The following is a 17,562-nucleotide window of genomic DNA, read 5'->3' on the forward strand; positions in this document are numbered from 1 at the left end:
TTTCCCCCGTGTGATCAGCATTTCTAATGCGGCTGTCACTCTTTGAATCCAGGCACTACACCAGTGTTTAACTGCATAGAGTACAACAAATTAAAATTGGAGTGAATTTGGCACAGTGACCCAACATCAGAAATCTGTGCAGACATACAATCATAAGTTCCAGTACAATACGGGCAAAGTAACTCATTTTATCAGACTCTCAGTTGGTTAGCAGAAATTACCTCCTGATAAAGATCACTTAAGTGGTGATCACTTGGTAAAGAAATTACCTTTCGGGCAATTTTTCTAAGACGAAGTAACAAAGATCTCAAAACGAAAATGAAATGCCTAACAACGCATGAGGATGATAGCTGCTAAACCACTACTAACGCCATTTACTGAGAAATAGAATACTGCACTAAAACACAGCAGCAGAAGGGAATGGTCCAGATTTTATCCCAATGGTGTCTTCCTTCAGAGGGGAAAGTTAGGTTATCTGTTTTCTCAAACTTGCAGTGACTGTGAGAACAAGACTAACATAGTGAAGGTGATCCGCTCTATTTTGCGGGAGAATTTCAGACGTCACATAAAATGTGAGCTACCGCTGGAAAAATCATGTAAAGATCGTCTTGTCCCACTCAAGAACCGTGTACCTGCAACAGCCAAACTGGGTAAGAAACATGTTCTCAAAGTGAAAAATGGAGTCTGGACTCCAGAGCTGGCAGAAGCTTTGCAATTATTACCATGACTAGTGTGTCGTGTGCCAGATCCACACATCCCTTTTTTTTTGAGGGGGTGGTAAGGTGGCAGAGTTTCCCCACAACTGGTGTTATGACAAGGGCTAGAAGAGATATTCCATCCCCACACACTGTATTCTCACATTCGCTGTGCCATTAGCTCTCTTAAGAGCAGACTTAATAAGGCCCAAATTAATTTTGCTGGGAAGAAACAGACTCCCTTTGGCATGCAGTATTAGTGTTCTGGCCTCTCAGTTCCCTTTAGTAACTCAGCCCTAGTAAAATTAAAGCTAAAACAACTGGCAAAAGGCAGGGGTTCTGCTGCTTTTAAGGCACTAAATCTGCATCCCAGCAGACACCCTAATTAAGCACAAGCTTCAGACATTTTAGATAAATGAGTAGCTATTAGTATTTCAACTTCTCCATCTGATCAGTTGTCTGGAAATTCCCACTAACATCACAGAAACCAGGATGATTCAACTCATGCCTCCAACCTGGCCCTCCAGTGCTTGAGGTGCCTGAATCAGTCTTGCTTTCCTGTGGTGTGTGTAAATCATTACCACAATTTTTGATGTATATATTACACATGAAGGCACGCATATAGCCCCAGGGTAGATGGAATGAAAACTCTGACATGGGATCAGAATGCTAACACATCTGACCTTGGATGATTATCAAATGAGACTACGTACACTGTAATTTATAAGTGAGCTATTGAGACAGACAGTATAAGCAGCTCATGTTTTCCTGAAAAAATAAAACCCCCTTTTTCCTCTGCACAGCTTCCACGCGGTCCTTGAAGGTAATGAAGAATTCATCCAGTGGTGAGTGGAACGGTGACCCGGGGAAAGGCACCTTCCAGGACTCAGACGAGTGCAGCCTGAGCAGCAGCACTCAGAGCAGCAGCTGCCACACCGCTGAGAGCATCCAGGAGCCCAAAAATTTATCTCCCGATAAACACACCCAGAGCTGTGCATCCGACTTTTCCAATGTTCTTGTCAAAGAATCTGATATTCTCAGCGACGATGATGATGATGACTATCAGAGCCCAAAGAAGGGCAGCCCTACAAAAGACATTGAAATCCAGTTCCAACGGCTGAAGATCTCTGAGGAACCGAGTACTGACTCTGAACGGGATCAGGCTGCTGAGAATGAGGAAGGAGATGGCTTTGACACAGGAGAGCATCCCAAGCTGGTGCGTGGCCATTTCTGCCCAGTGAAGAGAAAAGTGAACAGCACGAAGCGTAACAGAGGAACTTTAATGGCAATGCAGGAGCGTCACCAATCCCTTGACAGTCACTCTGATAATGCAAACCTGGATCTGAACTCAATTTTAGAGAGAGAATTTAGCGTCCAGAGTTTAACATCTGTAGTTAATGAGGACTGTTTTTATGAAGCTGTGGAGAGGCATGGGAAATCCTAGCTTTCTGAGCACTATATTTAAAATATTCATTTGAAGTCCACATAAAAGTCAACCAACTTATTTTGCTTTAAAACTCGTAAATTCATGGAAGTTGCAAGAAAACTACTATCTGATTTTGTGCACTAATACATTTTTCCACAAAAACAGCTGTAAAGGATTCTTAAGTTATTTTAATTTATTGTGGATCAAAAATAGATTTAAGTTTGCCAAGGTCTGTAAATTAGTTCATCCCTTTCAGGCAGTTATTAAGATGATGTAGTATTCTTGGGGAGGGGAGGGGAAGGGAAGGATGGCCTCGTTAGATTTTAAGTAATGTGGAAAAGGTGCTACTGAGTGGCAGGGGGGATTACAATGGAAAGTAGCATTGCAAAATGAATTTTTCAATACCTTGGGCATTTTATTTCTTTGGTTTTCATTTTTTGCTTTATTTAAAGCAGAAGTAAGTTATTTTAATGTGGTTTAGTGCACAATAGTGCAGAAGTTTCAATTTTGTAAGTTTCAAGATGCTGTTTATACTTTATACATATGTGTAAATACAAAACCAAAGCTTGGCCTGTAATCTTTTATTTGACTGTATTTTTTATTTTCTCTACCAGCCTGTACAGTAAAAGACAAGTATTGTACTTAGCCATGTTTTCTTCTTTTTAATCATGCTGCTTTTCTCTAGTTGGAGCTTTAAATCCCAAATTCTTTGTTTTTGTGTAAATGAGAAGAGCATAAGCAGACCTTGAAGTCATCTGCACACTTCATCCTCCTTTAAGTCAGCCACTTGCGTATATTTATACAAGAGTTTTGGCTTGTGTTTTTTTAAATTACTCTGCACAGTAGGATGTTCTAGGATCAACAGAGCACAAAACCCCTGAAGTATGAAAAGTATTTTTTCTTATATTTCAGTAATGCACTTTCATTCATACAAAATTCAATTTCAGACGTATCTCAACTTAATTACATGTCTTACAACATACCTTGTTCTTGGTATGTGTCCTAGCCCTTCCCCTGAAGTAAAGAAACCTGTAGGCACCTTGTAACTGGATGGTCATATCACTTTTGTCTACAGCTAAATGGGATGAAAAAATAAAATGGGAAAGCCCTCTCTCCGCACCACTTTCTCAAAAGTATTTCTTCCATACCTGCACCACCATACAAATATGTCAGCCTCAGGAGTTAATACAACAAAAAGAAATTCAGCCTGTTACAATTACAGTTGATTTTCCTTTTCAGTCTGTTCAGGCTGATTTTTTAGTAAAATCCTCATCTTCTTGTTTTGCTTTAGTTCTTCTCTGTAACTGTATGCAAAAAGGCTTGGGTCTTCATCGCACATTTTCCTATATGTATCACACAGATTTCTAAACTGTGACATGGAGAGCTGAAAAGGACGCAGAGTTGGATCAACATTTGCTGTCATCATCAGCTGTTCTGTTCTTTTCAAACGTCCATCTTGAGGAAACAAGGTCCTAAAAGGTGCGGGAGAAGATACAGAAGATACAGATTCAAACACAATTCAGTTTCCCTTAAGAGTAACAAAGTCCTCTTAGGATTTTACTTAATAGAGGCTTACTATTAAGCATGCCATTATTTTAGCTCTGGCACTCTTAATATTGCTCACTATAGAAGTAAATGGAAACATATAAGGGCCCTTTTTGTGCAAATGCAAATTATAACAACATAGTAAAGCATATACATACATTGTACATTAAAGATATGTACATATGTTTGTGTTTGCTAACATTAAAAAGAGTACGGGTATGGATAACAGTCACAGAGCCTGCTTAGATTTAGCCTCATATTTGGTGAGCAACAACAAATTAAACTCTGCAAAACAGATCAGATCCAAACCATATGACTCACTTTCAGGCAAAGTGTTTCATCCCACTGGGAAAGATACTGTTATCACTTGTCATTAATACCATAACTCCACTGCCAGAAAAAAAAGCCAAGAAAGAGGAAAGGAATAGTTAATTATCATGCACTTTTTAATATTTAGAACTTGGAGAATGTGCTAGGAGTCCTAGATTTTCATTTCTGCTCTGTCACTGTTTATAAGATAGTCAAACCAGTTCATTCACTCTGTGGTCAGATGTGTTAGCAGCTCTTTCTCACAAGGTCCCCAAATTTTAATTAATTCAAGTGATTTTGAACATCTCACAAAAATGCATACTACAAAGTGCAAACTATTGAAAGGACTAGCTCTTATTAGCAGCTCTCAGTGTACAACAGGGCAGAAAGGCAGAAAATTTGCACATGGTTGATGTGCGTGTCTCAGTTTTCAAATTATTAATATCTGCCTCTGTCATACATACGTAAGAAAGACCTAAAAAGGCTGTGCAGCTAATACAGTAACACAGCCACCTCAGCTGTCTTTTGCAGGTCAGCCAGACAAGCGTGTCAAAAGGCTTTGTATAAGTGATAGTTGGCTCATGATGGACTGACAGAACACCAAGTTAAGAAAAGGTTTGAAATGACAAGAGAAGGATGGAATTTCTGGGAAGAGCCTAGTTTTAAGTGTGTGCTACTCCAAGCCTTGGTCAAAAATGTCCCCATTAGTTCAGCATCTAGGTCAGCAAGGTTAAATCAGCTCAAGTTTCTCAGGCATTGGAACAGGCTGCCCAGGGAAGTGGTTGAGTCACCCTCCCTGGAGGCATTTAAAAGACCCGCAGATGAGGTTCATAGGGACATGGTTCAGAGGTGGGCAATGTTAGGTTAATGGTTGGACTTGATGATCTTAAAGGTCTTTTCCAACCAAAATGATTCTATGAATCCTGATTTTCATATACCTCCCTAAGTTAGTCTCTCATTTGATTTGGTAGTTAAAAGATGTACCTGGAGCCAAAAATGTTTAATCACCTTTTATATACAGATTATTAAACCATCTTACAAATGTACATGAAGAAATACTCAAACGAAAATTTTTTCTTCATGGATGTAACAGTTTAACCGTCTATGCCATGTCTCTCAGATCCCAGAATTTACATACCAATATAAACTGTTTATTACTTTGTTTTTACACAGTATATGCAATAGACAGATAGATAACTTGTAACAGGCTTTGTAGTCTTATTATATACCAAAATTTGCCTTTTTTTTTTTTTTTTTCCCCAAGTCAGCTAAAGAATAAGAGGATTTTGTTTCTTAGCTACACAATTGGGCTAAAGTATGATAAGCTGCTAGGGGATATATGAGGTCCAGAAGTTCAGATTCCCCCTCCTTACCTCAAGTACCAATTTCAGATTACACAATCTCAATAGTCGCGTGTTTGGGTTTTTTTTTTTAAACTATAGCAAAAATATTCTATGTAACATTGACATGCTGCTTGCATGTACCTTCTGCTTATATTGTCAGCTGTTCTTTCTCAAAAAAAAAAAAAAGAAAAAACAAACAACTCCATGATTCAAATACAAACCTCATTGTCCAACCACCTCCAAATGCATACTCTAACCTTAACACAGGCAAAAAATTAGGTCAAATGCGTGCATCCCAAACATTAATGCCATTCACTGCTTCAAGCAAAAAACACCCCAAACTAGAAGCAAGATTCTTTGGTCACCTTTAAAAGAGTGACACATAAGGCTTGTAGTTCAGCAAGGTGGCATCGACCCTCATTCTGGCCTGCATCACGGCCAAAACTGTGCCCAGCAATATTCCGCTAGCCGGAGTGGGAGCAGCCACCGTGTGCCTCCAGTCCTCACTGCAGCTCCGTCACCTGCTCTACAGTGCTGAATGCTGGGTGGGGTTCCCCACACCAGCTCAGGCATGTGGCCACGCTGGAGTTCTAACAAACAGGATCCTTGGAGAACAGCCTGCAGGTTTCTTGTCTCAGTTAGAGAACCTAATAAACTCCCTCAGTAAGACATGGGGATTTTTTTTAAAGAGTCAGTAAGTACTCTGTAAGAGGTCAAGCACAGAAACAAGAATTTGACCTTTTGAAATTATCCCCAAGTAAGTAAAATTGCCCACAGACGACATCCTCCCTCCTCTCACTGCCATCTTTGTTTCTGAATTTTGAAACTTTGATTTTTACTCAACCAACAAATGCTGTCATTTTTGTGGCTGGTGGGGTTTTTTGTTTGTTTTGTTTCTGAGGTAGACAAGTTATCGGAAAGCTCACCAATTTATGCTAGCAATTTTAACAGCTTCAACTGCTCTAACAAAAATGCATGATAATTAATATACAATTGCAGCAGAAAGAGCTTCAATTCCTAGTTTTGCCTCCAGAAACTAGTCTGAAATGGAAAGATCTGATGAACTATGATGACAAACTTAAGAAGGGAGGAATAAAATCAAATGCATAGCTACAAGTGTTTGTCAACTGATTTAGTAGCCGATGCTTTTACAGAAACAGGATTTGAGAATTTTTCAATAAAGATCCTTACTCGAGTCCGCGGAAGCAGTATTTTCTTCTAAATTGAAAAACACTTCGAACCACTTTTTCTACTAGCTCAAATGGCTGCTGTATCTTCGGTTGCACCAATGGAGTAAAATGTACCACAGCCACATCCACCTATAGGGAAAAGAATGATAAATTTGAGTAGATATATTCCTCTAAGACACATTATTTCTAAGCTAACCAGTTAGACATCAGGAAACTGCCAGATCATAGGAAGACACTATTGAGACAGGTAACATAGCTGAGCAGTAACTAATGTCATAGTATTTGAATAAAAACATTTGGCTTAACTTTCTAAGGCCCTACAGAATTTTAGCTTGTCTTTGTTATCTACATATTTCCAATCAGTTCACATGCCATTAGTACTTAGTTACTTTTTTCCCCCATGGCACTTCCTCCATCTAGAACAACTTCCATGTAATCTGTGAAGTAATTAGCACTTCTTTCTTCAGATCCTTCCACAAGACAATTCTGACATGATACACAAATTAGACAATATTTGATATACAGGCTGAAGGGCAGTTGGAGAAAATTGGTATTATAATTGGAAATCAAACCCATTCCCTGTCTGTTTTCTGTTGCTCTAGGGCTTTTCTAAAATGGTAGCCAAGGAATTACTTTTTTTCTACATATTAAGATTTTAAAATTCTAGTCTATTTAAAGGAATGGCGGGTAGAAATAAGTTTGTGTTCAGTTTAATTGACCGTTCAACTCTGTATTTACACCGTGTATCACAGTTCAACCAAAATTATATCTGAATGACTCTACAATTTTTTTTCCAAGCTTGTTTTACTCTTTTAGAGGTAAAATCAGCTTGGTTCACAGAACAGTCACTTTCCCTGTATCTGAAGAGAGAGTGAAATAATCTTCTCCCTTCAGTATACACATATAGATACATAAAACGCCCAAAATGCAATTATAGAGATATTGTATTATATAGTAATGGCCTGAATTCAGACTTCTGTATTGCAAAATGCAGGCTGGGCTAAAAATTCAGTTCTGCACAACATCAAATAAAGCAGTTCATCTGCCAAACTAGATATTAACAACAATAAACATGAACAATTTCTGTGAAGGAGCACAGCGTCTTATTGAAAATGTCCACACAATGGATAACCAACCATCTTTTTAAAAGGTCTGGAAGTCAATATTGGCATTAACAGAAGAGATTCTATGTGACATTCAACTGAAGAAGTGCTACTTCTGGCTGAAATAAAAGACATGCTAAGACCAAAGAACAGCTTCTATTCTAGGCACACTCGCAATATACCAGTTCTTTGAGAAAACCCATAGGAAGAGAGTATTCAAAAAATGAGAGGGGTTTTTCCACTGCTTTAACCCAAACTTTTCTAAGTTTCTGGTTTGTTTTTGTTTTTTTCAATCAGTTAAATTATAGTAAACTCTGATGTGGACATACTCCTCTGGCACAAAGTTGCCATCCATCCACGCTGTACTTGCAATGGGAACAGCTCAGTTGTCAAGCAAACGCTCCAGTACAACTGCTTCAACAGCAGAAGTGCTATATTCAACAGAAATTATGACACTCTTAACAACCTAAGTTTTTTATGTAGACAGAACTTACAACACTGAATGCAAACACTGGCTAGAGATAGATAGGAAATTCTGATTAGTGGTGTTGATGCAAAAAAAAAAAAAGAAACACAACAGGTTTCCAGTATTGGCACCGCTGATCACAACTATATGTTACAAATAGCGTTTTCTGCCTGCTTTTCTACCTTTTCTGAAAGCTAGAGTCTTATTTAAAAATGAGGTAACAAAGAAAACTTGACATACGTAATCTGCTGTGAAAGGCACGTAAATATATTTTCCAAAGCAGTTTCTGAATTTCTCAAGTGTTAACAGCTTCTACCTTTGACACAGGTTGCTGTTACCTGTCAGGAAGACTATAGGAACACAGCAAAAACTTTCGTTCTCATCCAGTGTCAGAAAAATTTATCTTTTTGAACAGGGCAAATACATACTTCATGTGACCAACCAGCTCCTTGCACAGAAACAAAGTTTTCTGAAGGAAAAGAAAAAAAGAACTCAATCTAGACACAGCGTACAGTTTAAGAGAAAAACAGCCCAATTTGCAATCTCAAGGCCAGTGGGTAATAATTTCTGCTTCTGAAACAAAACACAGCACTTCTCAGCATTTGTTCCATTGCAGACGCTGTTTTCTTTGGACCCCAGGAAAGCTGCCTGGTTACTATAGCAACAGATACAGGAGAAAGCTTTTCACTTGTAATTGACCGCTCCTTTAAAATGATACATGCTATTTTTCCCTAACCTTTTTAATATGCATAAAATAGAGTAGAATTATGAAAGCAAATAGAGTACACGAGAGCACTTAAAACACACAACTTAATTTGCTGATAATGTTATCAGTAGCACTCTCTTTCCCCCTCACCAGCTATGTTAGAAATATTTACAAAATAATACTCAATTCTTACAAAATAATTAATATGAAAATTGTTCAACTGATATATCCTGAACTGTCAATACTACAGCAATTATTCACCCCTTGCTGTTTTAGTGTGTCTGTACAATGAAGGTTTATGCTCTGGGAGGGTAGGAGGAACACAAGACAGAATACAATTTAATTCAGAGTGTTCTGCTGCCTGGCTGATGAAATCAACACTCTAAATCAGAATAAGCTAAATGAGACAACTTTAACTAATTGTTGACAATAAAGATCTCATGACGGGCAATACACATATCTTGTGACAGGGCTGTATTAAAAGCAAACCCATGTACCCTTTTTCAAGCTGTAATTTACTCACAGGGAACTACAACCTAAGTGGAACATATTACAACTTCATTAAAACATACTGCTTGAGATCCTACTAAGACGGTTCTAAGCCAGCACTTTCAGCAACCCAGTGTTCAGTACCAGCACTTTGTCTACTACAGACAAATGTTAGGTCTGACACCAGATATGTGTGTCTTGTCAGACTGCTGTTCTGATGAGAGGGTTTCATTTTGGTTTACTTCCAGAAAAAAATAACTGTGCTACTGCACTAAAAGCAATAATCCAAGTCGTGTGTAAGAACAGCTTTGTCATAACTTAACTCCATTCACACAAGGCTCACAAAAAAGATCACAGGAGACCAGAAGTCAAGTACAGAACCTATGGGTATACGATGACTGCATTCAGCAAGACTTCTTGATTTCACACACTAACTTGTTGAGGCCATTTCTCCCATGTACTGCAGCCACCCTATAAGCCTCATGAGTATCTTTATTCCTTCATTCTTTTCTACAGACCCATGTAAAGGTAACAAGTTACAGGATGACCTACAGAAGGCTCAAGCTATCAAGAAGAGATAAGGAAAACCTGCAGCTGAATAGAAATGCGCTGCTGTTCCAATTACAAATTAAAATACATTGCATAGCTCCTTCCCAGTAAATTTAAACTCTTAATAAGATTATCTGTGATGAAAAAAAAAACAACACCAACAACCCACAAACACCAAAATCCTGACTCTGGCTCTCAGTTCAACTTAAATGAATCCCACCCTTACCCCTCCCTCCTGTTCCTCCCTTCGCCCCCAAATCCATAAGTATAGAGTTTATGGATTCTCAAGATTTTACTGCTTTTAATCACTGTTCAGTTTCCATCATAGAACCTGGATATCATTATGTATTTAGTACTAAGGGCCTCCATGTGTTTTTCTCCATAATCTCTTTGCTTTCCCTCACTGAGTGTTTGTCAAACAAAACTCATTAAACAAAGTACTCCTTTATTCTTGGCTAGATGGAACTAAGAGAGGGAACAAACAGCAGTAATGCACTTGCTGTAGAGAAGAGAAAAAAACAACATTCCAAGAAATTTTGTTACTACATGCCAATGCAGTTTTATATGAGAAAGGATAGTTCCATTCAAGAGAAACTGCATTTTTCCAGGAAATCTACAGTGAAGAAAACATCTCAGACCTCACAGCCAGCAGTAAGTGCTACACAAACAGAAATGAAAAATAACTGTATTTTTTTATTACACTTGCAATGGTTATACTTGCATTTGTCACAACTTTAATCCGGTTCATCGCATTAAATGTAATGTATGGCTACCATTTGCAGTGTTTGCATCTATGTTTGCATGTTTGTATATGCTGATATTTTAAAAAGGAAGCAATGAAAAAAAGCTAACTCAAGATCCCAATTAGCTGTTCCAGAATATGCTTTTGAATGAGTTTTGAGCTATCCAGATGTGTCAGTTCCTTCTGTAGAAGGAAGTTAAGCCATCTTTCCTGTGGGCCTGATACAGCAAATGATATGCATTCATCAAAGCAACTCTTCAGTCTGAACAAACGAAAGGCATTTGGAAATAGGCAGGTCAGTGAAACAGGATTTTTAAAATGAGTGGCTGTTAATATTCTGACCTTAACTATCTGCATTTTACACACACACACACATGTATATATATATATGCTGGACAGAGTTCGCACATCCTTGAACAATTATCTGAACTAAGTACAATATATAAATCAGAAGATTACTTGTTATGTAATGCCACTAAAGAAAGGCTCATGGAATATGTATTGATCAAAGCCTTCTTGTCTTACGTATAATAAATTGAAATAGGAGTACAATGTTACAGCTATTTGGTATTTCATTTATTTCAACTTTACCTCTAATACTCTGACTTTTCAAAGAAGTCCTAATGCTAAAGTCTAATTTTAATATTATTGTTCATATTTGGATAGAATGTCTTAGAAAGCATAATCCAGACTGAGGATTGCCCTTTCTCTACCACTGGTAAAAAAAGAAATTTGCCTATTATACAGTCCCACTCAAAAAGCAGGACAACATTTCTAGCCCTCGTCACAGAGGTCTCAAGCCATTTTTCTTCAGGTGCTATTGCAGCAGTCCAGCTGATGTAACAGCAACAGCTCCATCTTCCCAGGTGCATAGCTGTTGTACTGCCTAAGATGTTCTCATCTGTCAAATGAAATTAGACTCTTTTCAAGAACAGCAGGAAGGTTTTTTAATGAATTTTTTAAACTGCCACTTCCTGGCAAATTTGGAAATTATTTCAGTCTGGTAAGTGACTGATTAAAAAAAGGCACTTACACAACTGAGTTGTTCCATATGAGCGTTAAAAATAGTATTTTATTTTATAGACAAAAGCAGATAATATCAACTCTTATGACTTAATATATACTGCTGCTCTAAGTCAAGGACTGAGAATCACTGACTGAAAATAAAATATTGATTTAGAAAAGTCATACATGACTTAATTGTGAAAATACTGTGAAAAATAAATTCGATCTTATTTTTATTCAAAAATCTGAAATTTTCTAACAGTTATTAAACAATGAACAGATAATTTTCAAATAACTGAAATAAAGAGTTACCTTTAACCATACTTTAAATGAATGGTACTATTATCAATGTTCATTGTTATAAAATAGTCACCAGGAGCTGACTACAGCCATGAACACACTTAAAGGAGGTACTTAAAGAGTACAATATATTTTCTACCACAGCATTTTTCCACAATGTGCAATGCATATTTGTCTAGTAAGCCTGCAATCTGTATACTACTACAAAAATGACTTCAGTAAAATAAGTTTTGCTTGATAGCTTGTAATCATGTATGAAAGGGCAGCAATTCTCACAAGCAATTCTAAAACACTGGCCATTGGCCATCATTTATGTTCAAGTACCTTGTGTACAGCTGCTCTCATCTGCTGCAGGGTCATGTTCAGATACTCACTCAAATAGCTCTAATTTTAAATGCAAGCTTTTTTTGTTTGCTTATTTCTTTTTCTTTCCCCCTCACACTTCTCCTTCCCCCTTACCCCCCCTTCCTCCCTATTACACAGAGGGCTACAGCCTTGGCTACAAAGCAACTAGCCGGTTACACTCATTTACAAGAGAGAAACGGGCAGACAAAGGGTGACAGCTGATAATCATCATGGCATCAGCAAGTTTGCAGTTCTTTGCTTTTATTCTGGCTTTGTTTGGCGTTTTTGGAGACATCACGGCCACCTTGCTACCTAACTGGAAGGTAAATGCGGATGTTGGTTCCAATATCATAACAGCTATAACACAGATGCAAGGACTTTGGATGGACTGCACATGGTACAGCACTGGGATGTTCAGCTGTACCCTGAAATACTCGGTTCTGTCTCTCCCTGTCTACATCCAGGCTGCACGGACCACCATGGTACTGTCCTGTATCCTGTCAGCCTTTGGGATCTGCATCACTTCAGTTGGAATGAAATGCACAAAGCTGGGAGGGGACACCGACAGCAAAAGCCACGCTTGTTTTGCTGGAGGAGTCTGCTTCATTCTTGCAGGAATCTTTGGATTAGTACCAACATCCTGGTACACAAGAGAAATTATTGCAAATTTTCTGGACCAAACCATTCCAGAGAGCAGTAAACATGAACCAGGAGGAGCGGTTTACACAGGATTCATTTCAGCGGGGTTTCTGCTTATCGCAGGTGTGATCTTCTGCACCTCCTGTTTTAACAAGCAGCCAGGAGCAGGGATTTACCCTCCACCGCAGCACCATTTCCCATCCACAGAGCAGGAGAGCAATGCAGGTTACGACCTGAAGGACTATGTGTAAATACAGTTATATCTATCCATTGACGCTTTTTTTGTGTGTGTGTGCTACATTTAGTTTGATTATTTCAAAGAATGTATAACACAGCACTTAACTTTTCTAACATCTGTGTTGCAATTATGTTTAAGCAAGGTTTATAGCAGCATCCATGAAAAAATGAAGCAGAAAACAATGCTTAAGTCTGCTAAAAGAGTAGTTTTTTGTCGATTTTTAAAACCCTTCTTTTTGACTTTCCAGCTAACATTAATTGAAGAAAAATAAACTATTTTAAAACATAACTGACAGTACAATTAATGTACTGATGGCTTGTTACAGCAAAGATGCTTAAATACTGCTTTCTATTTAGCAAATCAGTCTATCAATAACATACGTTTTGTAGTGTATTTTACATTTTAAATCTTTATTTTAATTACAATGTAAGGTAAAAGACCCCAACCACTCTCTATCCAAGAAGCTCAGTTCGATGGTTTTTAAGTAACAGACACATCTGCCTTTCATTTTCAGTTCTAAATTGCCTTGGTAACTAGATTTTTTTTTAGAAAATAAAACCAAACAAAAAACCACACACACACACACACACCAACCAACCAACCAAAAGAAACACCCCAACAAAAACATATAGCCTCAGACTTTAGCTGCATTGTATATTCTACATATCAGGCTGAAGAATCAGCAATACCATTCAGCGCTTGCCAAAAATGGCTCTCCCGCCCCGAACTGCCACCTGCTGTGGGCTTAATTTGTTACCGTTCAAGAAAGGTCTACTGGGCATTCACCAATTGCTACTAATTTATCGCTAACCAATTAATGTTGGATTTGAGGGGCAATACAACAACAGAAATGTAACCATGACTATAGAACACACCTGCAAACTGCAACACGCAGGATACAAACTAAATATCTATGTTCAAGAAAAGTCTGTAAGTGTTCTGGCTTACACTTGCTCCAAGTAGTTTTTAACAGCTCAAGTAACACAGCTACCACTTGTTGTCTACATTTCTGGCCTTCTAAAATAACTTTGTAAGTCCCTTTTCATTATTCCAGTAGGGACTCTCTCAGATCCACTCCCATGCGTTCTGTTACTGTAAAATGTAATATACAAAGGTGATAAAGAGACAGCTTCTTTATTTAAACTTATTTTCTTGACTCCTTTATTTTGATAAATAATCTTACATCCATAACCTTTTATTTAACACACAGATTTTGTTTTGTATTGGTCATTGGTAGTGTATGTTCTATCTAAATGTTTCCCTAAATGAGAACCAAACTGATGTTAATTTGCTAGCACAGGTAAGGGAATGAAAAGGGGTATGATACAGGTCTTTTAATTTAGGAATATGACAATGCTGGATGTGTCTTTCAGCAAAGCCAACTGCTGTTTATTTTGCATATTTATATACAACCTTCATTTTCCACATTATTAGCCTGAAATTCACTAAAACACCATGAAGGGGCCTTAAACATTGTATGTAGAGTTTGTTAGAAAAAGATCTTCTGTTATAGCATTTGAGAAAGTGGAATGTTTTATGCATCTAATATATAGTCTTTATTCTACATAACATACATAGGATGGAACTACGTCTTGCTTGCACTACTACGGTTACGTAGCCACTTTGAGTTTCCTATGTATTCATCAAAGAGCTTGTTTTGTACTATTTGTAATGCAGAACATTAACTATGACAAAAAAGCCAAATTTTCTTTCTTTAGACACAATACTGTACAACACCATTCCATTCCATAAACCAAGAGTCCCTTCTGTCTCAACATTGATAGTATTGTTGAAATAATAGTCACTCATTGAGCAAATGAAGTCAACAACTCATTCCCCAAAACACGCATCTCCACCCTTAATAAGGGGCTGGACATGACACTAAGCCATGATCATTGCTATGTATGTGAACTAAAACTAATATTTGTAAAGTGAAAATCAAAGATGTTTTTTACAGAAGAGCATAAGGACAAGGTAACAATTGCATATCACGAGCAAAATGAAGTATTTATCAGTTACATAAGCAGCAAATTTTTCTTCCTAAAACTTTATGAAGAAGCACCTGAACTTCTTTGTTTACCTAAGAAACAAAAATCATGCACTGAGTCACTTCATTCACAACACACTGCAAGAGCTTTTCAAGATAACAACGATTTTGTCAGAAACAGTAATATCCAAATCCGCATGTCAGTCTACGGCTAGAAGAACAGGGACAAAACAGAAGATCAATCTACAGCAGGAGTTTGAAGGAAAAAAAATATAGTGAAAACAGGTGCCAGGTCTGCCTGAAAGATTTGAACCTTCTGCTTTTGCATTATAAACGATACTTGTTTTAACTCACATAAATATGTTAATTAAGAATATGTCTGCCCTTAGTGGTACTGCCTTTTTTATTCAACAGAGCAACAACTGTAGAATTTGCTCATACTACGACATTTGTCACAATTCTCAGTTACCTGTCTCTCAGTCAACTGTGGCCTTTTTAACACAAGAAAATGGGAATACCAGTTATAGCTTCCCGATTTTAAGACAGAATCTGCACTAGACTTCTGACTACAGTAGCGCAACTACGAAACCACCACCACAAAACTGGAATTTTTGCCTTACTGAACACTATTCCACATATTTAACACTGAGATGACATCCTGAAATTGTTTTTTGTTCATCTATCTCAGAAACAGGAAAAACAAAACAAAACAAACAGCCCCAAAACACAAAGCAAAAAATAAGATGTCTTAAGCCTGGTCATTTTTCTTCACAACAGATTGCTGTCATGAGTAATAATTTAATATTTGAACAGTTACTTGCTCAAAAATATTATCAGAATTTTACATCATCATCCGAATATGCCCAGATAGACCTTAAAATTCATTGTGGTAAGAGAGAGATTGGCCACCTAAAGGTTCTCAAGAGATAAGCCTGAAAAGTAAAAATATCGAAACATAGATTGTGATAAGGGGGAAGGGAAATGGATTGATGAGCTGAACCAACCAGTTTTAGAGGAACTTTCAGAGGCTGCAAATTCATTTCTGAAACAGAACAGCAGATTTCCATGTGCATTCAGGGGAAAGAGACCCCATTTAGTATCAGGCACATTTTTGGTGTTGTTGTTGTTGTTAATGTAAAAAATACAATCTTGTCCAAAACACAGTTTAATTTATTAATTCTTGATTACTGTAATGATAATGGCTATTAATAAAAAACAGTGGCAGTAGATAAGAGGACAGAAGAGAGACTGTTCTCCTCTACTCACTCAAGAGCAGAGAGGAGGGAGAAAAGACTGTTACTTTTTTAAACAGGCAGTGGGACGTAGGTGACAAAGCGCTACAGCAAATAGGAGGGAGTTAGTATGCTAAAGATCAGTAAAGGTGAAACCTAAAGATTATAGGCACAGTAAAATTAAAGATCTTAGACAAAGATGACAAATTAAAAGCTTTTATTTATCTCTTTCGAAAGACCCATCAAATTTTCTAGGCACATTTCCCAAAATAAATAAATGCAAACTGTAAAACAGCAGGCTTTCCAAAGATGGTACAATCCTAACAGATTATCCTGTCATCAAATCCTAATCTCCCTCTCCAGAAACACCAAAAGAAGCACATTGATTTTGCAGATAGGAATGAAGGTCAAAGCCATGTTCTGAGGAACCAAAACAGAAAAGCGCCTTCTTGAAGCAAGCATGTATCTTTTACAGGAATATCATCACATCACTTCATAGTATGGACATGTTAAACTAGAGCACCCAATTGTTTTCCTTACTCAAAATCAGACATATTGCTTGATTGACACATTAACAAACAAACAAACAAACAAAACAACAACGACAAAACAACAACACCACAACAAACAAACAAAAACACCAAAACAAAACACACAAATACACCAAAACTTACCTCTGGCTTCGGAACAAAGGCTTCACCTGGAATTACGAAACAGTTTTTAACAGTGCAGAGGTGCTGAGCCATGATGGACAGTCTGCTACGCTGCCTCCCCCCTGGATTAGCTATGAGTCTCTATTGAAAAATCAAAACATGTAAATCAGTGCAAGTGAATTGACCAAATGGTCAGTTACATTAAAGCTTGATTTTTAGCATAATCAATGGCAAATAAAAAAAAAAAAAAAGAAAAATGTTAAGAACTTGTATCAAGTTTATGTCCAGTTCATCTAGATATTTTTTTCTCCAATGTAGCAGCATTTCACTAAGTCACCACATGCTGATTTACAACCTCAGTCCTGCAATCAAATGCACATGAAAAGGAGAACCTTGAACTTCTGCAGAACTATATGAATGTCTAAAGAATTTTGTATGGGCATAAGAGAAAACTAAACCTATTCTGACTGCAGGATTCAAAACAACACCAGCTGACAGTATTCTCACATCCTTTTCTTCCACTGTTTCTGTATCAAATATTATTATTTTTTTTCTCCTTCAAGATGAAACACAGCTCCATAAACTCAATATCAGATAAAA

The 17,562-nt window shown here is 37.5% G+C and overlaps 3 protein-coding genes across 6 annotated transcripts in view; 2 read left to right on the forward strand and 1 right to left on the reverse strand.

Annotated features, from left to right (window-relative positions):
* TIAM2 (TIAM Rac1 associated GEF 2) overlaps nucleotides 1-2,698 on the forward strand; it is an 88,389-nt gene extending 85,691 nt beyond the window's left edge. For both annotated transcript variants that reach the window (XM_071806439.1, XM_065834589.2), the window contains 2 exons: nucleotides 496-650; nucleotides 1,499-2,698. In XM_071806439.1, the coding sequence (XP_071662540.1) occupies nucleotides 496-650; nucleotides 1,499-2,139 (796 nt within the window). In that variant the 3' untranslated portion in view covers nucleotides 2,140-2,698. The remainder of the gene's footprint in view (nucleotides 1-495; nucleotides 651-1,498) is intronic.
* The window catches only part of TFB1M (transcription factor B1, mitochondrial), a 29,446-nt gene continuing 14,399 nt past the window's right edge, over nucleotides 2,516-17,562 (reverse strand). For all 3 annotated transcript variants that reach the window (XM_065834593.2, XM_065834591.2, XM_065834592.2), the window contains exons 6-8: nucleotides 16,984-17,103; nucleotides 6,510-6,637; nucleotides 2,516-3,593 (exon numbers count right to left, since the gene is read on the reverse strand). In XM_065834593.2, the coding sequence (XP_065690665.2) occupies nucleotides 3,338-3,593; nucleotides 6,510-6,637; nucleotides 16,984-17,103 (504 nt within the window). In that variant the 3' untranslated portion in view covers nucleotides 2,516-3,337. The remainder of the gene's footprint in view (nucleotides 3,594-6,509; nucleotides 6,638-16,983; nucleotides 17,104-17,562) is intronic.
* On the forward strand, nucleotides 9,553-15,422 carry CLDN20 (claudin 20). The gene is made up of 2 exons (XM_071806443.1): nucleotides 9,553-10,472; nucleotides 12,352-15,422. The coding sequence occupies exon 2, from the start codon at nucleotides 12,444-12,446 to the stop codon at nucleotides 13,101-13,103; it is 660 nt and encodes a 219-aa protein (XP_071662544.1). The 5' UTR covers nucleotides 9,553-10,472; nucleotides 12,352-12,443; the 3' UTR covers nucleotides 13,104-15,422.

This window comes from Patagioenas fasciata, chromosome 3 (genome assembly GCF_037038585.1).
Source record: "Patagioenas fasciata isolate bPatFas1 chromosome 3, bPatFas1.hap1, whole genome shotgun sequence".
NCBI classification, from domain to species: domain Eukaryota; kingdom Metazoa; phylum Chordata; class Aves; order Columbiformes; family Columbidae; genus Patagioenas; species Patagioenas fasciata.